We start from the raw sequence: 25,035 nt of genomic DNA on the forward strand, positions 1-25,035 counted from the left end.
TTAGTGGAATGTAACCTTTTCAGTGCAATGCATAACTATCGTCTCTTAGTTTATCATATTTAAGGGATTCAGTAGTGAACGCCTGTTCATGCCCTACCACTATCTCCAAACGATAAAACCCGAACAACAGTTTAAAGTTTAAAACATGCCTTCGAGTCAACTATGATATTTTTTAGAAGGCAAAGCCCTACATGAAACGATGGTTCAGTATACTGTAACCTTCAAACTCTCGATTCAAAGAAGGGAGATAACTCGTAAATAAGTGTGCGCTAAGGTGTACAGCGGATAGTCGTTCTCGTATGGTATAAAATTACTGAGTTTGTATATCCCATACACCATCAGTAACTAACAGTGTAACTAATAGTATCATGATTTGTTGGACTTACACTCTCCAAGCGATTCTAATTTTGTGAACAATTGTTAGAGGTTGCTAAGGGGAAAATGCGAACAATTTGAAAGATAAGAACACATTTCTGTATCTTATTTGAAAAAGATTGTTTGTATAAAAAAATAATGTGTATAATTAAAGGGCAATACGTGCGATGTTGCTTTGATAAGCTGTATTTTTAAGAAGTAATGAGAAGTTAGAGATATCTGTATGACTTATAGTCTAATATTTGCATTATCACTACTTGAGAAGCTACATGTAAGCCCAAAGTTCGCGTGTTTGTTTGATTCTATTGATATCATAAAACGTAATACGTCGTTGGATTAAAACCACTTAAAGGAAAACACATTTTGTTTAAGTACACTATTAAGCAATAAACACGTAGACATAAAATACAAAGGCAATATATTCTACAAAGCGTGATGTTAAAAGAATAATTTCAATAATAATATTTTCTGAAATTGTGTAATATGTTTTACACTTCTAACATAGCATGTAAGTAAACACTTACTGTTTAAACACTACGACATCGTTTGCTTAGTTTATTTATAAAAAAATAAATATTTAGTTTGTCATTTATTGACGCAATTATGACATTAATCTAACATTTTAATCTCTGATATATGCATACAGATCCATAAGCTTTATTTTAAAAAGTAATAAAAACTAAACAAACATATTCAGTACATAGATACATCAAATTAAAAACAGAACAATTTGAATGTACAATTACATAGTCATGACAATCTGTTTCAAAACACCAATCATTAACAAACTAATTTTAAATAAATTAATATGTCATTGCAGAATCGAAATAGATCTTGCTAGAATGGTTATTGATTATGTACGGTCTGTGTCAAAATTAATAGCTTACTCCATATAAATGTATATTTTGTTTGTTATTTACGATGTATTTACGATGATGTCATGTCATCAGATGGTCACAAGTGTTATATGTTTCAAACCATTGTTCAAGTTATGAAAAACAACATTTTCTATTATTTCCATTGTACTTTCTAAAAGAATCACCACATTTAAACTCATTCGGGTTCGTCAGTTTTTGTATTCAGTAACTCAATATATGTACTTTCATTTGATAGTGAAACACATAATTTCAATGCTTTTTTCCGTTTTAGAGCCTGTATACAAGAACGACCAACGCCATCGCCACAAACGACTTCCCAGGAGTCCGGACCCAACAATCTGGAACCACCTAAGTCAAGGTAGGAAATGTGCTTATACTTTGTTTGTGAAGAAAAAAGCGAAGTTTGAGCTTTATTTGTTAGGCTCAACGCACAACAGTAAATCACTATTATACTTTGAATATGGTACATACGGAAACCCATAATTATTAATTTCCCCATGCGCATTGATCACATGAGGATCTTCTGTAATTGTTAAATCAAACGAGGAAAACATAAAGGAACAGTAAAATATTTAATTCGTACATAGTTTTCGTGATTAAATCCCTTGTGTTGAATATAAAGAGAACAGAACGTAATAAAGAGGGATAAGCAAATAATATGTAAATAATTCAGACGAAACGTAACGCATACGTGTATTAATTTACATTATTAAACTTACGTTTATGTCCCATATCAGAATACATAAGTTAATGAATTTCAAATACAACTTAACTATGCGAGGAGGGTTATATGGTTTATATAACTTCTTATTTTTTGGGGGCTTTATGGACAAAGCCAGAAACATGGTCCTCTTTTTAGGTAAAAAAATGCATGTTTGATATGATTCTCGCGTAGCTTCAAAATCATTGAATATACAGCCTACAACCTACACTTGTTCACTTGTTCCCCAAAAAGCTGTAACTCTGTTGCTCTGGTCTCTTTCCTACCATTGAGTAATGAAATGGTAATTAAATTGACTGCGTTTTAATACCCTTTTATTATGGTTTAATTTGAGTTTAATTTGAGTTGCTATTTTATGAGGTTAACTTTTATTTACACTTATATGTATTATGAATATTGCTTGGGCCAAGTGTGAGGTTAAGCGCTCTTAAACCGGTTTAAACCCCCATTGCTTCGCATTGACCGTTCCAAGGCGGTGACCCAAGCTTTATTCTTATATATGTGTAAGTTGTTTTGTGTTGTGCTGTTTTGTATTTTGCCTGCATCTGCACAACAAAAGTAACAGGTGTCTAGATACTGTTCTTAAATTATTAACTAAACAATGCTAAGAAGAAGTAGCTTGCAAATGGTAGGATTAATTGTGGTATAAGGGAAAAATTCTCAAAATAGGCATATCTTTTTATCCCATATTTTAAAGAATTGTCTGCAAAAACTTTGTTAAATCCCGTTATTGTTTGGGAATTACTTAAAGGGTCGTTATAAGCAAACAACTGGTATATTGTTTAAGAAATCCTATATCGATTGTATTCATTACAATCGTTTAATACACCTATATTCTATTTGCACCAGCAACATGGAGGTTTGTTCAATATTTAACAAGTTATCATTGGAAACATATGAATCAGTCTCGAGCTCTACATAATGTTATATAATGTATAATAAGACTTAAAACGAGTGCTGTTAAAGGGGAAATTATATGCTACTTTCAACTGCTATTTTTAATGACTGTGACATAGGTGGGTACAATTTGATAGATATTCTTTTGAAATAAACATGGAAATAATATTAAGAGATAAGAGCTTAAGAGATAAGTGTAAGGCAAAAAAAATGTTATTAAATGGTTAAATCATTAATATATTTAAAAAAATATCTAGTACTTGTAAAGTGTTTGCAGATAATATAATTATGTTTACACTTTAAAAATAAATTTGGCTCAACGTCTTGAAAACTATATATTGTACACTGAAAAGCTACCAATAATAAATTGTGATGATATTATTGGTATGCCTCTATTTTATAATTATACTTTCAAAATTAACAATCGCTCTATTTATATCAAAATTCTATATGAAAGAGGTATTCATTGTGTGAGTGATGTTATTATAGAAAGAAATTGTTATATTTTTAAAGAATCTTTGGATACACATGCCGGAAAATATTACATTTCCAATTGTACTAAGGATTATTTCACAAAAGATATAAATGCATTGGACATTTTGAAAACATGCCTAATTTTGAATAAAAAAATCAAAAACGGAACTGTATTACCAACCTATATTAAGAAAATAGTAACACGCCCTAAAGAAGAGAAACATACTTATCAAATATTAATTCAAAATTGTGGCATTCCAGTTTTTCGTACAATTCTTCAATATTGACTGGGAAAATGTTCATGCACTCTTGTTCAATCTAACTAAGTAAATATATATCAGATGACGCCAGTGCACAATAGTTTACTAAACCTTGGGAACAAAATCTCTTATTTTCAAAATGAAAATTGTTGCCAATTATCTATGTACATTCTGTAATAATTAAGTAGAAAATACTATGCACTTGTTCTGGTTCCTCATTTACCCAAATATTGTTTAAATTTGATGTGGAGATTATTTGTAGAAGTACACCAAGCATACCTTTTCATATTAAATGTCAGGAAATAATACTTGGGATTCCACATCCTAAAATGAATGATATAAACATAGTGGGACTAGAGAGTAAACGGTATATCTTTATTGTAAGATGAAAATTTAAAGCCCTGCAAAGTCTGGATTTGTAAAAAGTATGAAACATTTGTTTGAAATATACAAATGGTTTGTTTGTAAAAATATTTACTGATGTCTCCCATAATGATACAACAAATCATAACGCATACTATAAACATTCTTTATTTCACAAGCATTGTTTAAATTTTACATTTTAGTTTATTTTACGCAATTTAATTTAGCATGTTTTAGGTTCTTTTCTTATGTACAACATTTTAATGATAAATGTTATAACATACTGTTTTGTACAATGCTTGAAATAAAAATTAGAATTGGGCATTAATGGTAGAAGACAATTATATTTAGGTACCAATCAAGAAGCTGTACATGAAATAGAGTAATTGAATACTCTGTAAATAAATTGGCAAACTTATATATTAAATTCATATTGCTATATGCAATGCTTTTATGTATGTACAGAGAAAACAACATTTTGCAAACATTAATACGAGTTACTTTTATGTTCATATTTTTGCAAAATGCTGAAACCCTTTACCAAATGACACATTTTAAGCGGAGTCATATGGCAAATGAAACTGAAATAAATTAGGTCATCATCTAATTCCTAATATTTTATTATTTATATTGTATTACATGTATAATATACTCGTCATGCCATCAACGAGTGGAGACTATAACAAAAGAGTCGAAATTTCATATTGCAAGAGTTTCACGTGGTGTTTGTCCATAATCTGCGATTGTTTTCCCGATAAGGAAAAGAACCGGTACCAGCACAATATGGAAGCATATGCGCGAGAAAAAAAATGAAATTGGGAAAATTCGTGTCGTGAAAGTCTTCATTTAGGAGATTTGTGTATTTTATTGTTTGCTCCCAAATACTTAAACATTGATATCTTAGTATTGTCAAGTTGTCAATATTATATTTACTTAGGATCAAGCCATAGAGCTACATAGGGAAACTAACTAAGTAATACAAACAATATTTTGTTTACCTTTAATTAGGATTTGTTTACATTATTTTGGATTTTTTTTTTCCTTATTGGGTAAGTGCCGTTTTCCGGTACTTTATAAAGAAGATAAATTAATCGTTATAATAATAATATTGATATAAACAATAATTTATATTGACACATTTTAGAGTCGAAAAAAACATCATTGTCACAATGAAGTAGCTTCTTAACCATTATCGTGATTAGTCTGTAGATTAGATTGTTAATAATAATAAAGTAAAGATTCATGAGCTGCAACCGGGCATTGAACCATGGTCCTCCGAGAGGTCACCAGAAACTCTTACCACGTCGCTAAACAGCTACCTCATCAGCAAGGCTATTGGAAGTAACCAAATTTAACTACAATGGAATATATATATATATATATATATATATATATATATATTTAACAATACTTTATTTCACTCCTTTACTAATGTCAACATTGTTGACTGTTTGAGTGAGCCGCACAAGTAAATGACAATATCAAAATAATTGTTTACATGGATATTGGTATATCTTCTTTCCAATCAAGATATTTTTGATCGAAATAATAATTGTCTGTCCTTATTATGTAATTCTCATTTGCATAGTATCGGTCCTCCTAATGGAACCGTGCCTGTCACGAAAAACATCCAATAATTACTTGAAAGGTGATGTGTTTTCATTTCTTAGAAGTTGTAATTTATTTGATGGTTATGAATGACTATAACGACGATCAATTTCATTATTTTCGGTTTTCGTTGGACACTAGGTTATGTTTATTCCAGGATGATGCTATGATTTTTAATTTCGTAGCATACCATTATGTTAGTTTATTTATGGATTAATAATTTTATCAAATACTTTATATGCCGCTTATTTTTGAATATAATGTATATATATTTTAATTACAACGTAAGCAAGAGTTTCGTTTTTTTATTAAGTTACTTTTTTTAAACAAGAACATGCACATAGTAACAAATCTTAGCAACCAAACAGAACATGAAACAGATTACTACAGGGAGCTAAGTCTAGCCTGTATTTTCTCAAAACAATGCAGATTTAATTGCAGTTTTCGTTGTGATGTCAAAGAATTCACATGTATCTATAAATTGACATATAACACATGTGTGTTTTTGTATTTGTTCACTTAAAAAATGCGTATGTATTCATTTAGAGGGCCGATACTACAGATAGCCATGCTTTTATCCATCCTGATCTAAGACAGACAATGTTTTAAAGTTCTGAATAGGGCTGTACACATAAACGCTGATTTGTTAATGCTGTTGTAAAACACTGTCATGACGTAAAATCTCATTTTGAAGATTTTAAAGGTCGACAGAGTTTGGCACGATACCGTCTGGGAAATGGTCCTCACAAACCTGTCTATAAAACGTTGATTTGTTCCGGCTAATTTCTCATATCCAGTCTTTTTTGTATTTAAGTCCTTTGGTAATTTACATGTTTGCAAAAAATTTACTAACTGCTATTGACACTTGTTCGTACTTTGATGTCAGCGTTGTAACTCTGTTGGCTCAATTGTATTTACACTTAAATGTATCATGAATATTGCTGGGCCAAGTGTGAATCTGAGTGCTCTAAAACCAGTTTAAACCCCCAATGCTAAGGATTGACCGTTCCAAGGCGGTGACCCAAGCTTTATTCTACTGTATGTTGTTTCGTATTGTGGCGTAATGTTTTGGCAATTGGTCACTTGCTATGAAGGACCACAAACGTGTGTATACTAGGAATGCCATACTGCTTGAGCAACTGGTGTTTCACTTTTTGTATAGTGAACCGAATGAAACTTATACATAATTGATGTTTGAAAGATTCGAGCTTTTACAGATAATTGTGAGAATGTAAATGTATGATTATGACACAGTTAAATTCAACATTAGCTTACATTTTTGACAACCATCGGAATGTGGGGCATCTGTGCCTCATCCACAGAAACATGTCTGGTGTTTGTTGAATCGTTAGTAAGAAACATATTTGCAACAAAAATATTTTTTTCTTAACTATTAGTACTGATTATTGATGTGGCTATAGTGTAACTAGAAATTAACACGGACACGATGACCATGAACGAGTATTTAGTACAAGTGACATTAATCTATTGTCTTTACTGTATTATGTTTCTTATTATAAACTCACACGTGTTAGGGAAAATACAGTGTCGCCAAAATAAAAAAGATATAGCTAGCGTATTCATGATAAAGCGACGTTAGAATTATTTGCCTATCATTACTGATTTCATACTGAATTTGTGCTGATTTATGTTTGCTAAACTTATATAATTTGCAATAATAATTTCAGCATAACATACTTCACATAGTCCTAAAACTACCATTGGACAAAGAGAAATATTGCTTTTGTATGTGGGTATTTTACGGCGATATAACTGACTCGCGGGCACCTTAGCTAGTCACATGAACAAAGTAAGCCAAACGCCTAAGTTAGTTGTGGGAAGATATAGCTAAGGTTTTGCAGCCACGTAATTGCTCGTATAAACGAGAGGAATAAATAACGAGAGTAATATAAAGTTGTTACAGCTTAAATAGCCAATGAAAATAAATGTTGTTTTACGCATGATTCAAAATGGAGGATACACAGACGACAAATATTATTATAAAATGATCGAATAAAATGAAACATCTTGGTTGATAATCATTGGATGAAAATGTCTTACAAACTTGTAATGTCGATTCCACGACTTACAAAATCGATCCCAGGACGTACACTTATTTATCCCGATGCCACTCTCGTTCCAACGGCTTATTAATTCGTTGGATCGAGTTACTAAGTTGTGGGTACTAACTTCTAAGTTGAAGTAAGGCCAACAATAAAACTTGCACATATTGATTCAGTGATTTATTTTATTGTCGTCAAGTGTATTGATCAATGAGCGTCACTTTCTCCAGCATGGATGTACTTTTTAATAACATGCCCCGCAGTTTAAGCACGCTTACTTTGAAACGGGCATGTAAGATTCCGGTCCATGGCTTAGATTACAAAATTAAATATGAGAAATCAATTTCAACTTCATCCAAATCTATACCTAAGACAGATGTTGAGCAGGTTCCTTGTTCTTTTTTTAAATTATTATTTCGACTGCGGCATACATAACAGTTTCAATTTCTTATTCAACCTTAACGTATTATATATGTCTATGTTTCGGTTTCTATCTCCATCACACATTACCTAATCTAGATGTAATTGATGGTTAAAATCTGAATCACACATCACCTACGTGCTTGTCATTAACGACTTAAACCTGAATAATATGTCACCCACCATACCATGAACATTACTTGTATTTATGATACAAACATGCATTATGGCAGATTGCTACATATTCTAGTTTATTCATACTCGACTTCCTTTTACGTGGTTGAATGAGGATAATAATCACTACTACTACTACTTCTACTACTACTACTACTACTACTACTACTACTACTACTACTACTACTACTACTACTACTACTACTACTACTACTACTACTACTACTTCTACTACTACTACTACTACTAATACTACTACTTCTACTGCTACTACTACTACTACTACTTCTACATCTACTACTACAGCTACGTCTACTACTACTACTACTACTACTACAACTACATTAACTACTACCACTACTATCACTACTACTACTACTACTACTACTACTACTACTACTACTACTACTACTACTACTACTACTACTACTACTACTACTACTACTACTACTACTATTTCTACTACTACTACTACTACTACTACTACTACTTCTACCACTACTACTACTACTACTTCTACTACTATTAATATTACTACCACTATTAATACTACTACTTGCAATAACACTACTACTATTACTACTAATACTACTACTACAACAACTACTACTACTACTACTTCTACTACTAATACTACGACTATTACTACTACTACTACTACTACTACTACTACTACTACTACTACTACTACTACTACTACTACTACTACTACTTGCTACTTATGCTTATACCAGAACAACTACTTCTACGACCGTTCTGTCCCTTTTCTTTCCGTTACTTTCCGTTTCATTCCATTTAGTTCCATTCCGTTCTTTTAAGAATGGGATCCTATTGTTCAAGCGAACAACTATATTTTTGTTCACACGCGTGATTGAAATAAAATATAGATAACATGTTTTTTAAAATATCTACAAAAAGACGTTCGCACAGAAAAAGGCATGTTCAACGCATGCACTTCTATTTAATTTTTTTTATTATTGATTGCTATTATAATAGTATTCTGGATATTGTTGCGAAATATATATGTTTGAATTTATCTGCCATGTGTAAATTATAATAGATCTATTTACAGACTCCGAATGTGTTGCTGACATTTTTTTATAGTAGGATCATTCTTAATCATTTTGTATAATCAAGAATTATACTCGACTGCCCGTTCCTTATGCGTATGGTTTAATCAGGGAAGAGCGAATTAGGATCAATGATATCTACCGTAGAAGGCCTCTAGTGTTTGTGCCTCTTTGTGGTTTTTCGTAAATAGTTCAATTAAGTGATTTTTTTATAAGATATGAATCTATAATTATATTATATACCGTAATATGTGTGACATGTTCGTATTTACAGGGAATAATATAAGTGCTTACAAAATACAATATAAATCCAAAACGTTACAACAAAGAACAAATAAAGAATCACTCGTGGGTTGAACATACAATATATATTGCTATGCCTATTTCAACAATATTTTGACGAAAATGTACATGATTAAAGGTGTGGGTAAATACGACTAAATCAAATCTAAAAAGTTACGATAAAATGCGATTGTGGTTGCGATGTATTGTAGGATTTTACAGATGATATTCACAGTAAGCGCAACGACTGGATATGGGTGGTATACATATTGACTACTTATTAAGTTATTTTTGCGATCGCAATTATTGGATAGAGAACGTGACATTATTCTGGCTTAAGATTGATCATCATATGTGTAAGCACGGATATAATTCCATCGATATCCTCTATTTAGTTTGATATTAATGAATGCACTATAACGATAGTATGCGTTTGCGTTTGTGATGTTTTGCGGTTACGATTTGATCGAATGCTACTGAACACGAATTATGAAATACTACCCTACTTGAACTCGACTTCCTATATGTTTACAACATATCGCAGGTGTTGTTTTATAAAGGTATTATGTTGACTGCAATGAGCGATAGTGCTAAGAGATTCCATGTGCCATGTTTATGTCTGATTCAACCCAAAAGGATTGAATATATTAGATAATTCTGATCGAAAATTACTCACATAGGATAGTTGTTATGACGTTACACAAATGTCACTCAATCCCCACGATAAAAAACAAAATAAATTACGATTTCAATCTTAGGAATTTCGGTATATTGAACAAGTATGTAATACAGTATGGTACCTGTAAATACGTTTTTGTTAGCATTTACTGTATTTGTCTTGAGTAAGAAATACGTAACTGGTATCTTTTTTCTTTATATAGCAACGAGAGGGGAATATCGTTATCATTTACAAAGTAGAAATGTATTTCAATGTATATTGGTAATGCAATAACGTGGATTGGCAAGATTTTCGATGGTACGTAATACACTTTGATTAATGCTAATTTAATTTTAAGTAAGAAAATACCAGTTTTCCATTTTATTTGAATACGGGAAATAAAAGGAACTGATTCATATTCCCGTTCTCATCCGCGAAGATGGACAATGTTATAAGTTGTAATGTATTGCAATGCATATTGGGTTATTCAACATGCATAGACAATGAGTTATATTAATATTTAGTACACTTTTGTTCATTTTAACTAGTTTTAAGTTAAAAAAGACCATTGGAATTTCAGCGGAATAAAACTAAGCAAGCTTGTATTACTATACATATTTTAATTTCAAACTTACATGAGCACTAATTTTCGTCAATTTTTACAATTTTGCTGAAATAAATTTATATTTAAAATAAAATGTCAGTGCCTTTTCCGGTTTGATTAAGGAAGAAACAAACTGTTGTTTTTTCCTTATTCAAACGTACTTGCTGATCAATTTATAAACCTAAGTAAAAGGTTATTATCCAACCTAAATTAATGTTGTTGATATGTATAGTACTTTGGCTAATTTGAATTGTAATATTTTAAGTACGACAATACAGTTCCCTGTTCGGCTTGACTAATTAATATGGAATTGGCAATTTTTTTCTTATAAATGCAAAAAAGACACGTGTGCTCTTGAAAGGAACCTATCTTTACATGTGTTGCTATTATATATATTTAAGGAAATGGTTCCTTTATACCGTACTCGTCCATGCGAGAGGCTGGCGTTTAATAACACAAATAATAGTAGAAATATGCTATATGCAGTTTTTGATATTATTAATAAGTAAGACAACTTGATAGGTTTTAAATTTGGTTTTTGTTTAGTTTGTGTTCATGTAGAAATGCTTGTTTGGTTTCAACAACAAATCCCATTCAAGCGCGGAGAAGAAACATGAACTTGTATCATCGCACATACTAGTACTCGAATGTTTGACGTACACTTAAACTTGTCCAAAAGATACATCTTTCATATGAAAATGTTACTATTAAGTCGTTCAGTTACTAACCAACAGTTGGTTATTCGGTTGGAATCTTCTTCTTTCCCAAGTACAAAAGGGTTATACTGACTAGCATTTTTGTTTGGTGTTGACACTTGTGTTGTTATTATACCGTAATCTAACACGATCAATAATAATATTTGATGATACATGTCATTGCATAAATTGCAATAATTATGACTTTCATATTTATTGCCCCAATATCATCATTTGTGTAATTTTAATCCCTGCTTGTTCCATTCAGATTTATAATATTGATATAATAAGGTTTTAAATATAGGGGACAACAGTTGCTGTATCAACCATTCGTCCGTCATTCTGTCTTTCCACCCATCCTTCAGATCCTTCGATTCAGCTCAAGATCTCCACAACAATTGTTCCTAATTCTTTGAAACATTGTTTGTAGGCATTTTCAAATCAACAGCGAATTACAACCGAGTAGTCTTATTTTGCGAAAAATACTACTTGACCTAGCACTACATTAAACAACCAGCAAACTCCGTCTGATGCGTTGCGATAAGTGTTATTACCCTTCGCGTTATATACAATCATACATTAATTCAGATTGTTTTGAATTGTCTATCATTATTTTTATTTTCTACAATGATGTGCCAGCTTCTATGATGTTTCAGTGCATTTTATAAGAAGACATATACCAGTGGAAAACTCCGCTTTATCAAAGACAACACACACTTGAGTGATGCAAAAGTGAGTTATCACTCATTATTATATACTTACACATGTACAACGTGTAATCTTATCAGCAAACAATTCATTGAATGAAATTGCTATTTAACATGTAATTTAATATTTACATGTTTAAAAAAACACGTGCATTTCACAGTGCTCATTTTGCATAAATGAATGTGTTAATGTATTTAAAACCAACTTAACAAAACAACTCTGAAATATAAAATTCATACAACATATTTAACAATTATTATTAGCCTTTATACAACATCTTATATCCTTTTGCACACCAGTTCATCAAGATTAATGCTGATGCTGGGGACAGTGAAAGTATTATGCAGCAAGTGGCGGAAGGCGTTGTTAACAAGCTATGGAGAGTTCATCATAAAAATATTCTGCTGTCAGTCACTTCCGGTGCGGATGAGTTGGATGAAGCAGGTAGTGAAGCATTCAAAGAAGGCATCAGACATATCTTACCAGGTAAATGTCAATCATAATAAAAGTGTGTTTCCTTGCAAAAGTTTCAAATGCGAAGAGACTGTCCGAAGATCTTGTGTCCATATTTACAACATAGCCATACATTGACCACTACATTTTGAATCACCGATAATCTTCATTTCAATGTCTTTTGTTAATGTTTGTAAAATAGTTTTAAAGCGTTCAAAGTAATATAACCATCAACTTCCTAATGTATAATTATATTAAATTTATGTTAACATTTGATACTGGTTGCTGATACTAAAGTGTTATTAAATAAAATCAAATCTTTATTGATCACTTGGAAACAGTTTTTGATCCATGAAGCCTTTTTTTTATTTTACACAGCGGTCACTTCCTTTACAATCATAGTTCAAATTGTTCGATTCGAATTTCTCTTGGTAAAAATATGTCTTTAACTAATGCAAATAATTATACTTTCTCGAATGTCGACCAAGGTAACATTAATGTGTGTTGTGAAAGCTAAAACTACATTTAGATGTGTGCCCTGTGATTTCATAATTAAGTGCATATTTTCTATTTTATCAGAAAAATATTTATTTTCAAAATTTAAAATAATATTTACAGAAGTTGTTTCTTTTCCTAGTCAAAACCATGTCAACTAAAATAATATTGGTACAAACCGAGTACTATTTGAGGATCTATTTAAAAAAATACACATTCAATTTATTTTCTTCAAACAGCTGCAATAAATGTTTCGGTATAAGTGTAATCTTAGATGCCTGTTTTTTGTTTTGAACTTAATTGAAAATTTGGATTAAAGTTCATATTACCCACTTTCTCATTTAAATAATTTTAGATTTTCCCATGTGTATTCGTCTAATAATTTGTTTCGTGAGTAATCGTTTAAATAACACAATACAATGGTGGCTTTCAATCAGTTATATTTCGTTTAAAAAACACATCGCTTAGGTGATCGAACTGTACGAAAAAACGTTTACTGACCCGAAGGAAATTGGTTATCAATAAAAAGAACCTATCATAACAAAACAATATATTTATGAAATGTTCTTTTGGTACCTGCGTCGTGCATATTGCCATTGACTGATGGCAATTTGACACGATACAATTAAAACGGTTCCGCCTTTTACGTCGCAAACATACATTAAAAGTTGTTGAAGCACACTCGCATGCTGAGTTTGGGCGTTTACGGAAGTATATTGGCTGTATTATTGGCTTTCAATAAACATAAAGCACTTAGAAGTGAGGTATTATCTATGTGGCGAATGTCCTTAAATCAATTGCATCCAAGAAACAAAAGGCTGATAATCATAAAAGTATTGAAATAATACTTTTAAAATCCCAACCTAGTGAGAGACTGGTTTTAATGTGGGTTACACATACCATACCTTACATGTTTAACATTTATATTAATAGGAACATGTATAGTGACTGGCGGAACCAACGATGGAGTTACCCGACTTGTCGGAGACGCTGTACATGAGTTCAACAACCGTGCACACTATGAAGAACACGATACAAATAAATGTCCAACTATTGGAATAGTCTGTTTGGACCGCCTTGGACGGAATAAGGACACAATAAAGGTATTATTATGTAGTTACGCATATTAAGTTGGCTTACATTTTCAAACCTAAACCCACTCAAGTTTAACTTAAGTGCAGAAAATAATTTGTTATAGCAAATAAAAGTGACACAAAGACAAAAAGGTTTAGCCACATTTGGCGAATGTAACCATAAAAATCCGAATAAAAGAAGTCGGACATCTAGCGATATTACAAACTCGGCGGGCAATTATAGCAGATACACTTTCGGAAATGCATGGACGACATGAATACAGCACTCTTCATATCTTTATTAAACATCGTTATTATTGATTGCATCCGTAGAAACATAAATAGCATATAGTACAATTGCTTTCAGTATAAATATCAAACGGTTTAATGTATTGCAAATGGATAAAGTGAATACTATTATGAACGATACATGAATACTGTAAGGTGTCTATGTATGTGTATTTACTGCACTATTTACCTTAATTAATGTAGCGTAGACTCCATAGACTCGCTACGCACATAAATACATATTTAATTTTCATAATGTCTCAACTTATTCCAGAATTATGCAATAGTGCAAAAATAATGATAAGTCTTATTACCTAACAGAAAGGCTATTTTATTACAGTAAACACGAACGACAGTTGTGGGGTGTAATAAATGGCATTTTCAGAAATGAAGACTTAACATACATACATTATACGGCAATAATTGTGAATTTATTATTATTGAGAAAAAAACGACAACTTGTATAAGATCACGAACACTCGTATGTTCCTTAAAGTGTCGTGGATAATTTAGTTTTGCTTTCAAATATATAATCCTTCAGTTTTTGTAAGATTGCTGTTTTATAACACTCCTACATTGTACATTTTAACAAAAACATTGTGAGTTCTTAGCTTGACCTACATTCGAGGCGTTATCTTTATATATTGAACATTGGCACCATTTGCTTATATGAACATATACGCAAACCGATGTATTATATACATTGACACCAATCCGTTTGCTGTAACTATTTAAAAAAAAATCCGATTGCAGTAATAATCCTAAATACATGATATAAATATACTTGCAAACATATGTGTTTTCTCCTCGATCACGATTTTCATTGGGACGACCTTTTATAATTTAGTACAAGTAAGCATATTATTTTTCTACAATAAATTGAACATTTGAAAACGTATTTAATTATGAATATTGTACTGTGAAGGGAAGGGAATGTCCATCAGCCCATGAACGGTGCATGAGAACAAGTGTGTAAGCATTATTACATCATGTTCATATTTATTAGTATGTGTGCATCTTTCTATCAATCAATGGCAAGTCTGCATATATCGTAAATTAATAAATACAAACAAATCCATTTTGCGTGTGAATGCCGTATGCATATGTGGCTGAGAACGCGATTTTGACCATTCTGGTTAAGCATACATTATGAAAGTGCTACATCTTAATAATCAAAATCCGAAATGTGAGCATCAAAATTCCAGAAAATAACGAAGTTATGCCATTTTTGTGTATCATATCACAAACGTTACATGTTATATTGATCAGTGTGTGTTGATACTAACGCCATTTTTCGCGCATTGTGTTGAACATAATTGAGTACGAAGTACAAAATTTATTACAGTATTATAATGAATTAAATACTCATGGTTGTCATGCAAACAAAAAAGGTTGTTTGTTCATATGAATTACTATTTCAAAGATTTAAAGACACACATAACAGCAAAATTAACAAAATAAGTTCTGGACAGATATGGAACATGGTCAACATATTCATTATATTAAAAATGTATGCACATTTTCTGGAAATAGGCGTGTATTCAGAAATTGAACATTTTGGATAGCTTCCAACTTGACACAAGAAAGATTAACTGCTCATGATAAGTGTGTGTTGTGCATCTCTACTGCCATAATTATATATATCTGTTTTTTGTTTATCGATAGATCAAATTAATGAGACAACTTCAATTAAGTTAATAGTTGCTATGGAAACAGTATTTTGTCAATAGCATATACATGATATTTTCTATCAACAATGTATTTATAGTCAAAATATTATCCAACTTAGCATGCAGTAAGTGTATATAGATTACACAATTCACTTATCGCATAGGAAGGGGTTTAAAACATGCTTTTCAACTAAAACAGAATTAAAGCAATAAGCACTGCACATTTAAAACGCCACGTCACCATAGATACTTAACACAACCAAATGTTTGTTTACCGGTAATTAAACAATATTCACAAAACATGAACATTTACATCATATATATTGATGCCACTGTGAACTAAACTATGAACTATACTACACCAGTATTTTTAAATTTTTAGAACACATACCAGGCCTGCAATACAGTGTATTTATTATGATCGTATTACTATTTTATAGTGAACATCACTATGAGGGAGTTAATTATCATAATCATCAAATAGATTTAATGTATCTGACTAAGTGTGCAGACTTAAATTAAAATGAATACAATCTACATTATATTCCATTATGATAAAAAATATAGTAATATGCTTACTTTGATTTCTTATGGATTACAGAGTGATTACAAAACAACACAAAATACGCATAGTTGATGTTATGTAATACACATTCATGCATATCAATCAACATGTTTGTGTGTTATTCCTTGATGAAAAATGACCTGTTAAGTCTGGAATAAAAATTATCTGTTAAAAAATGTCAATGCCAACACTCTATGAACACAATATATTGTCCATATTATCATCCACACAATTCCAAACTGTAGGAAGATGTAAACCTGATAAGCTGAGATTGAACCATATCTTGCAAAATTCATATTTGAAGATTTGCAATAATAAAAAAATATATAAATGACTGATTCCTTATTAGCAACCTTGTACAAACACGTACAAAATACATCACACAGTGGCGAACACCTACTTGTCCACAATTTATTGAAATTACAACCAATATGATATGCACTCTTTTTTCTCAATTGATATTTTTCTTTTCAAACTTGATATGTGTGAAAATAACACAAACAATTATTAATCAATTTATGTTTTCAATTAAAATAGTCTTGTTTTGGTTTAGCATTCACTCTGAACCTTCCAGATATGCACAGAGAACAGAACATAGTAAATGTTCTAAATTAAAACATAAATATAAAGAATCATGCTCTTTAATTAATTGATCATACATGCATTTAATACATGTATATTATTAATTATGTAATAAATACAAGTACGTATGCAATTATTAATTTTATTATTAATTGTCGTCACCATAGTATTGAAAACAAGGATTAAATAAGCTGGTTACATATAGAATAATAGGTTGGTGACGTGGATGGATAATGGTTATCTGGCAAGTCGGAGGAAGTTCGGCTCACCCGATAAGATCCTCCGACGAGCCAGATAATCATTCTTCATCCACGTCACCAACCTACTATTCTATTTATCCTGTCACATTTACAACATTCGTTGAAATGTTTCTTAAATATCTAGTTTTCGATTATTTTGTGTTTAAATATTTAATATGGGAAAAAAACACTCGAACAAAAACATTGTGACGTCACGTAATGCAAAACGCTTAGTCTAGCTTTCATCTTGTTAAACAACACAGAAATCGAGTCAATCGTTATTAATTCAATACACAAAGACTAAATTATGCTGTTAAAACAATAATGTTATAACAAACAGTACTTTACATTTATTTTGTATTTTTTACAATTGAAATAAAGTATATTTTATTAAAAGAAAATAGTACAGGCATGCGCATGCGCGGAGAGCAACTGACGGATATTCGAGATCATGTTGTCATCTAGCCTTATATCTTTTGGGATATTAGGATACCTGGTTATCAGGCTGATTTAAAGGCATGTGGCAGGATAAATGCTAATCCCTTCCTTGGCATTAATGCTTCATCAAGAGCGTATAATGTTATCCATCCTGTAACATAATATATTTTCTTTAAATACATAATGCTGTGTTTGAAACAAAGCATCCTCATAACTTTGCATAGGATATTTGTTTTAATTGCAGGATGCTTAATACATATAAGGTAAAAAAAGCAGGGTGTTAGTCATATGATACCTGATAATAATGAGCACTTGCTTTGTTGTTCGTACTGCTCGGTATTGATCTGTATTTTTTGCTGAAACAAATGACCGATATGATGCAGCTTAAAAAACAATTAACATGTTTCTATTTCATCATGAGCACAACCATTAATTTGGACATCATCACACTTGAAATTCTGACAAGAATAGAAACAATGAATGACAATGTTATTGATTACATGGCATTGAGGGATTGCTTAGAAATTTTCTAAATAAATTGTATTATACAGCCCTATTCAATTCACAGTGTGTCTGCTGTCAACTAATCAACTGTTAAATAATCATCTTAAATTACATACAGTGAAAATCGAATGGAAAGAAGAATGCATGCACAAAACATTCTCAACGAAAAATGTAATGAATGTCATAACAGGAAAGTTCAACAACAAAATATCAAATTATATGTTTGTTACATTTTGACAAATTTCGCCCAGTTTCGGGTAAACAGACACAAATATATCTTCTTAAATCTTCATGTTCACTGCCAACACGACTCATTCAGACACCGTGATTGGTTCAGTACATTTATTTTACATTGAATTCCATCCACATAGACACGCTTTTATATTGGTTGAAAAACATACACACTGAAAAACAACGAGAAACCAACCTTGACAAAACGCAGGAATTTTATCCGAAAATTAAGCTTCTAACAATTGCAAAATCTGCCCTACAGTATTCATTGTTATTTAAGCCGATGTTAATTCAAACCATTAAAATCAAAATAAAAACAGTAAATTTTATTCCCCACACTCAACAACCTTGCTGTAGGTTCTACTTGAAAATAATAATATTGGTAGTGGCTAAAAAATTGGTTGACAAAGTACGCAAAACGGTAGTCACAACTTAAAATCGGTTTTTCTCGGAAACGACGTCAGCGCCGGAATAGTCAAAATCGTGTTCCCAGCTACATATAATGTGAATTATGTTTATACGAAGATTTTTGTATTTCTCCGTACATGCCATTGCGTTAATGTGATTAAGACAATTTATCTTGTTTCAAGCATTGAATGAAATCTACAAGCATGTAGCTATGTCCCAAAGAACATGAAGTTAATCTTAAGCGTTCAAAAATTGATAAGTGTTGCTCGTTTGAAATGTCTTCTATTATGCAACAATTTGTTTGCCATTTATAGTACGGTTCTATTACCTTGCACGAGACAATTACCAGTTTTGAATACATTTACCTTTGATGGAAGACATTTCACAGCACGACACAACTTTATCATATGAACGATACTACTAGTAATTTGTATTCCTTACAGGTATTCATTTGTGTTTTTTTTTCATAAGACTGTTTAAGCATGACAAATGGTACAGTTGGAATGCGTTATTTATTTTAAACTACCAGCTTTGATGATGTCTATATAACTTTGATATGTTTGGCACAAATACAAAATGTTATTAGTGTCAATCAGACATAATCTTGAAAACAACTGTACTTACATGTTTCGCAAGGATAGACTAGTAGTACAATACGTGTCATTCCTTAATTATAGATTCGCGTGTTAACTTTTACTTGACTGTTTTTCTCAACGATGAATATAATATTTTAAATAAAGCAAACAATGAAACTTTAGAAACTGCAGTAGTCCTTTATTGAAGACAAGCGCGTAATTACAAATTAAACACATGACACAATATAAAAACATTAAACGTAAACTGATTCAACTAGGTTCACCATCATGGAATAATATTGAGGTTATACACCGTTTGATTGACGCGACAATATGACTATCGTATATTAAATCATCATAGCATGTTATTTAAATTTAAAATGAAAAGATGAATATGCAAATGTCAATCAAATTCGTCTATGTGCATAATAGTCGAGAGAGTAGCATCATCTAGTATAACAACTGATCATCGTAATGCATCTCAGGAAGAAACCATTGTGCATAGTTCGCTTGTATATGCAAATACTACAATGCACACGGCATGTTTGTTTACTACAAATTAATCATTATTACTTATTTAAAGATGGCGATCAACGTGTCCGTTGTCATTGTGTATCTGACAAAGTGCGGGAAAGTAGCGAAGTAGTGCGGTGAATAGATATTAGTACTCTTGCAAAACAATAGTTAACAAACTACTATTCTAATTACTACATTGGAATGCTATCTTACTCCTTACACTAGAAGCAAATTAAGTTGAACTAAAATCTTAAACCTAATTAATACTGAATACATAGATAAATACTGAAATGTAACTAATGCAAAAGGTGTTTTACTTTATATATCTATATAGGATAATGACATTATAGTTTTTACCCTATGACATAACCATGGTATTTTAGGCACCAAGTGTTATAATTAACATTATAAAATGTATATAATATGTATTACATATTTTTTTTTCTCTGTTGAATAACAATAATGTAGAAACACACATGTGCTGTTTTGACTTTGTATGTAATGATTTTCCATTATTTGGCGGTTGTAATGTACCATACACAATGTTAACAATATTATATTACTAATTCGAATTCGTACCGTTCCCGTTCGTTTACCAGCCGATGTGATACACATTTAAAGCACATGGTAACTGTACATAGACATTCAGGGAACACAAGTTACACATGGCTACGTTTTTTCTCTGTTGAATAACAATAATGTAGAAACACACACGTGCAGTTTTTACTTTGTATGTAATGATTTTCCATTCTTTGGCGTTTGTAATGAACCATGCACAATGTTAACAATATTATAGTTTATATGAATAACCACAACTAATTCGAATTCGTACCGTTCCCGTTCGTTTACCAGCCAATGTTATACACATTTTAAACACATGGTAACTGTACATAGACATTCAGTGAGCATTAGTTACACATGGTTACGTTTGCAAGATTTATACGAAACAAACAAATATATGATAACTAGAAAATATTGCCCAATATATTTACCACACATTGTATGCATGTAATAAAGATACTTCTGGAAATTGTTAAAAAACATTACACGACCAAGTCTCTCATCAATCATGATTTACATTGGTGCATTGAATTAACATAACACATAATGTATGAGAAAAACTTGGGGTAGGAAATGACGAATATCATTAACACACGTGTACATTGATATTTTATTTTAAATTTTGCACGTTCGATGCAAAATTCAATAATGTTACAATGTTTAGGCAAATTAAGCTAAATTGGACGTACATTTACGAAACCTTTTATTATAGAAAGATGTGAATAAATAAGGAATATACAATATCCATCTTAACATAACATTAGCTTCAACATCGAACAACACGTTTACGATGACAAATAAGCAGAAGAACTAAATAGCTGGAAATACAAGCTATAATTCAAAACTCATCCTTACGTCCATGGGTCTAGTAAGTTAATTAGTTAACTGTATGTTTTTTATTGTGTTTAATAATAAACGGATGCCAGCATAAGTTTGTGGGTATTTATATGGTTGCTTTTATTACAGCCTTGGGAACTGACCAGAGGAGTGTTCGGCATTGACTCAGATGGTGAGCTGTTTACCGTCGATAATAGAGGTGAAAGGTAATACGAAGTGCTATACAACTAGTAATAGTAGCTGTATTAGAAGAACTACTAATAGAAGTCATTATAGGGGAAGAAATATTAAAAGTGTTTGAATACTAAGTTTATGAAGTAAAAGTAACAGTAATATTATCATGTTTAGTGGTGGTAGTAGTATTTGAAGAATCGTGGTAGTAGTAGTAGTAGTAGTAGTAGTAGTAGTAGTAGTAGTAGTAGTAGTAGTAGTAGTAGTAGTAGTAGTAGTAGTAGTAGTAGTAGTCGTCGTCGTCGTCGTCGTCGTCGTCGTCGTAGTAGTAGTAGTAGTAGTAGTAGTAGTAGTAGTAGTAGTAGCAGCAGCAGCAGCAGTAGTAGTAGTAGTAGTAGTAGTAGTAGTTGTAGTGTAGTAGTAGTAGTAGTAGTAGTAGTAGTAGTAGTAGTAGTAGTAGTAGTAGTCAGTAGTAGTAGTAGTAGTAGTAGTAGTAGTAGTATAATAATTGGTAGTAGTAGTAGTAGTAGTAGTAGTAGTAGTAGTAGTGGTAGTAGTAGTAGTAGTATTAAGTAGTAGTAGTAGTAGTAGTAGTAGTAATAGTACTAGTTGTTATAGTAATAGTAGTAGTAGTTGTAGTAATAGTAGTAGTGTGTTGTAGTATCTGTTGTATATTGCTTATGTTTGCCCTCATATATCTCCAATAAATACTTCTGTTAAAAGAAGACATAATTTAAGGCACATTTTACATGTTGAACTTTTTTATATATTAATTAAAGGCGGTTTAAAAGCACGAACAAACTTATTGTAGATGACATTCCCGATTATAATATAGCAGATGGGTTTGATAGTCCATTAAATGACAAAGATCTGCGCTGTAACATTTTTGTAAATCTATAGTAAAATAATGTTATGCCTATTTTGTTCGTATTTTAACGGCCGTCTACTTGACAATTGACTGACAGCATAACTGCATAACAAGCAATTAATTTATCGAATGTTTGTTGAAGAATATAATTACATGAGACTTTGAATAATCCTTTATTATTGAAAGTAATGCTATTACTTTAGCGACGTGTGGAAGAATGGCCAATTTGTGTTGATTACCACAATTAATACAAATATATTAGTGTGCTCTTCTTGTGCCCATTCATAGATAAACAAGCATTTCTTATCCTATGCTTAAAGGTCATAATGATATACAAATAAACCGGACAGGCAGTTGGGTATGTTATCATCACGATGTAATACATAGATATGCTTATACATCTCAATTATTCAGGAAAATTAAAACAAGGAATATATATATATATATATATATATATATATAGTATATATATATATATATATATATATATTATATATATATATATATATATATATATATATATATACATCTGCTTATAATTATTTAATATAATATAAGCACATGTTTCCTTTGTTTATTTTAACTTCTTAAATACTTAAAATATATCTGTCATTGCCTTCATCAGTAGGATAAATACAGTTGATGAGATTTAGGATGAACGTGTTAGATTCTAATTGCATGAAAAATACGCGAATAAACAACGTCTAAGCGAAACAAAATAATAGGTGTTATAAAACTAAATTTTACGTTTTTCTTTGTCACTAGAGGGATGTGAGTATAAAGACATGATAACATATAGTGATGTCAATTACATACTGTGACAACGTCGTTTGGCGGACAATGTACAGGACAGAAACCGAAGTCTTCTAAGACTTATATATGTGTATATCGTTGAATGAATACAGTCATCAATTAAGTGAAGTCATGTGCGTGTGTTTGTGTATGTGCATGCGTGTGTGTGTCCTGTGTGTGCTAGTGCGTGGGGTATGTGCCTGCGTTCGTGCGTGTGTGTATAATAGTTTGTATTTTCAAATTGAAAACAAACTAAGAGAGAGCGCAACAACGATTGAAAAGAAAAAATCATAACAATTTAGAAGGGGACAAGATAAATATGTATTTTTATTTACAATGGTATATTACATCATTTGAACACAAACTACAAAAAAAGAAAACAGAAAAACAATCACCTAATTTAAATGACTTAAAAGTGATACACATAGTCATATTTAAAGAGAAGTACATAATATATTTAATGTTTAGTTGTTTGCTTGCGAGCTAATAAGGTTCATACCACGTTTTGCAAGCCAATTTGATAATGAATCCCAAACGTGATAACTGCCGCATCCGCGCCGAAACAAAGTGTTCGCCATTTATGTCAGAGGTTTCAGTTCTTCCACTATATTCATTTACAAATTGACACGTAATGTGAATATCGTGTTAAATGGAATAGTATGGAACGGATCGTATAAAGAAAACAACATTTATCATTTTGAAGTATACGTGTCGCGGAAGGGAATGCTAATGCATGAGTAAAATAGTCCACTATATGCTGCGTCTTAATCACGTGCTATTCTGCGCAGCACAGTTCATTCGAAATATGAGGCTATTAATTGATAAGGTAAATAAAAGCACTGCTGATCAACAAGGGATATGGGGATTTCAATTCACTATCGCGCGTCTGTTGCGTAAGCTCGTTGATTGTTGCTGCTAGTACAGCGGGGTTAAATCTGATATGTCCGGGAAACGTTCTTTTGTTCTCAATAGGCAGCGGCGATTTATCCTGTATTCTCAATTGCACCGGTGATAACAACGTACAAGTATAAGGTAACGTTTGTTTTATTCGCACTTATCATTTTATAAAACGTTGAACATGATTTAACCAATAATTACAGGCATAATATAGGCACAAATGCTTTAAAATCGCTAAAATCGAATATACAAAACTACAAACTATAACAAGAAATATCTTTTAAAAATATATTCGGCTTAAATGCTGCCTTGAAATAAACTAAGTTTGATTATTTACATTTCTTAATGATTAAATTGAAAACAAAATTTAACTATTTTGTTTGTATTTCACAATTTGCCTATTCACCGCATGAGTTTATTTCTCACCATCAATATAATATGTGTAAATATTCGATAACAGGCAGGTTTCATTCTTCACCATCGAAATATATCGCATTTTCCATTTATATTTGATTTACACGCAGTATTATTTTGACACATTCAAATCTCACTTTTATAGCCGCGTCATGCGAACATGGGTCCTATGGCGTTCCAGCTAGCGTAAATTAAGCCCAACATGCGC

At 31.4% G+C, this 25,035-nt stretch overlaps 1 protein-coding gene across 1 annotated transcript in view; it reads left to right on the forward strand.

Annotated features, from left to right (window-relative positions):
• Positions 1-21,895, forward strand: part of LOC127860772 (uncharacterized) — a 30,316-nt gene extending 8,421 nt beyond the window's left edge. Inside the window, exons 2-6 of the mRNA XM_052399048.1 lie at positions 1,525-1,611; positions 12,199-12,274; positions 12,550-12,736; positions 14,132-14,301; positions 21,815-21,895. Coding sequence (XP_052255008.1) covers positions 1,525-1,611; positions 12,199-12,274; positions 12,550-12,736; positions 14,132-14,301; positions 21,815-21,895 — 601 coding nt within the window. The remainder of the gene's footprint in view (positions 1-1,524; positions 1,612-12,198; positions 12,275-12,549; positions 12,737-14,131; positions 14,302-21,814) is intronic.
• The last annotated feature ends 3,140 nt before the right edge of the window (positions 21,896-25,035 follow it).

This window comes from Dreissena polymorpha, chromosome 15 (assembly GCF_020536995.1).
Source record: "Dreissena polymorpha isolate Duluth1 chromosome 15, UMN_Dpol_1.0, whole genome shotgun sequence".
NCBI lineage: Eukaryota > Metazoa > Mollusca > Bivalvia > Myida > Dreissenidae > Dreissena > Dreissena polymorpha.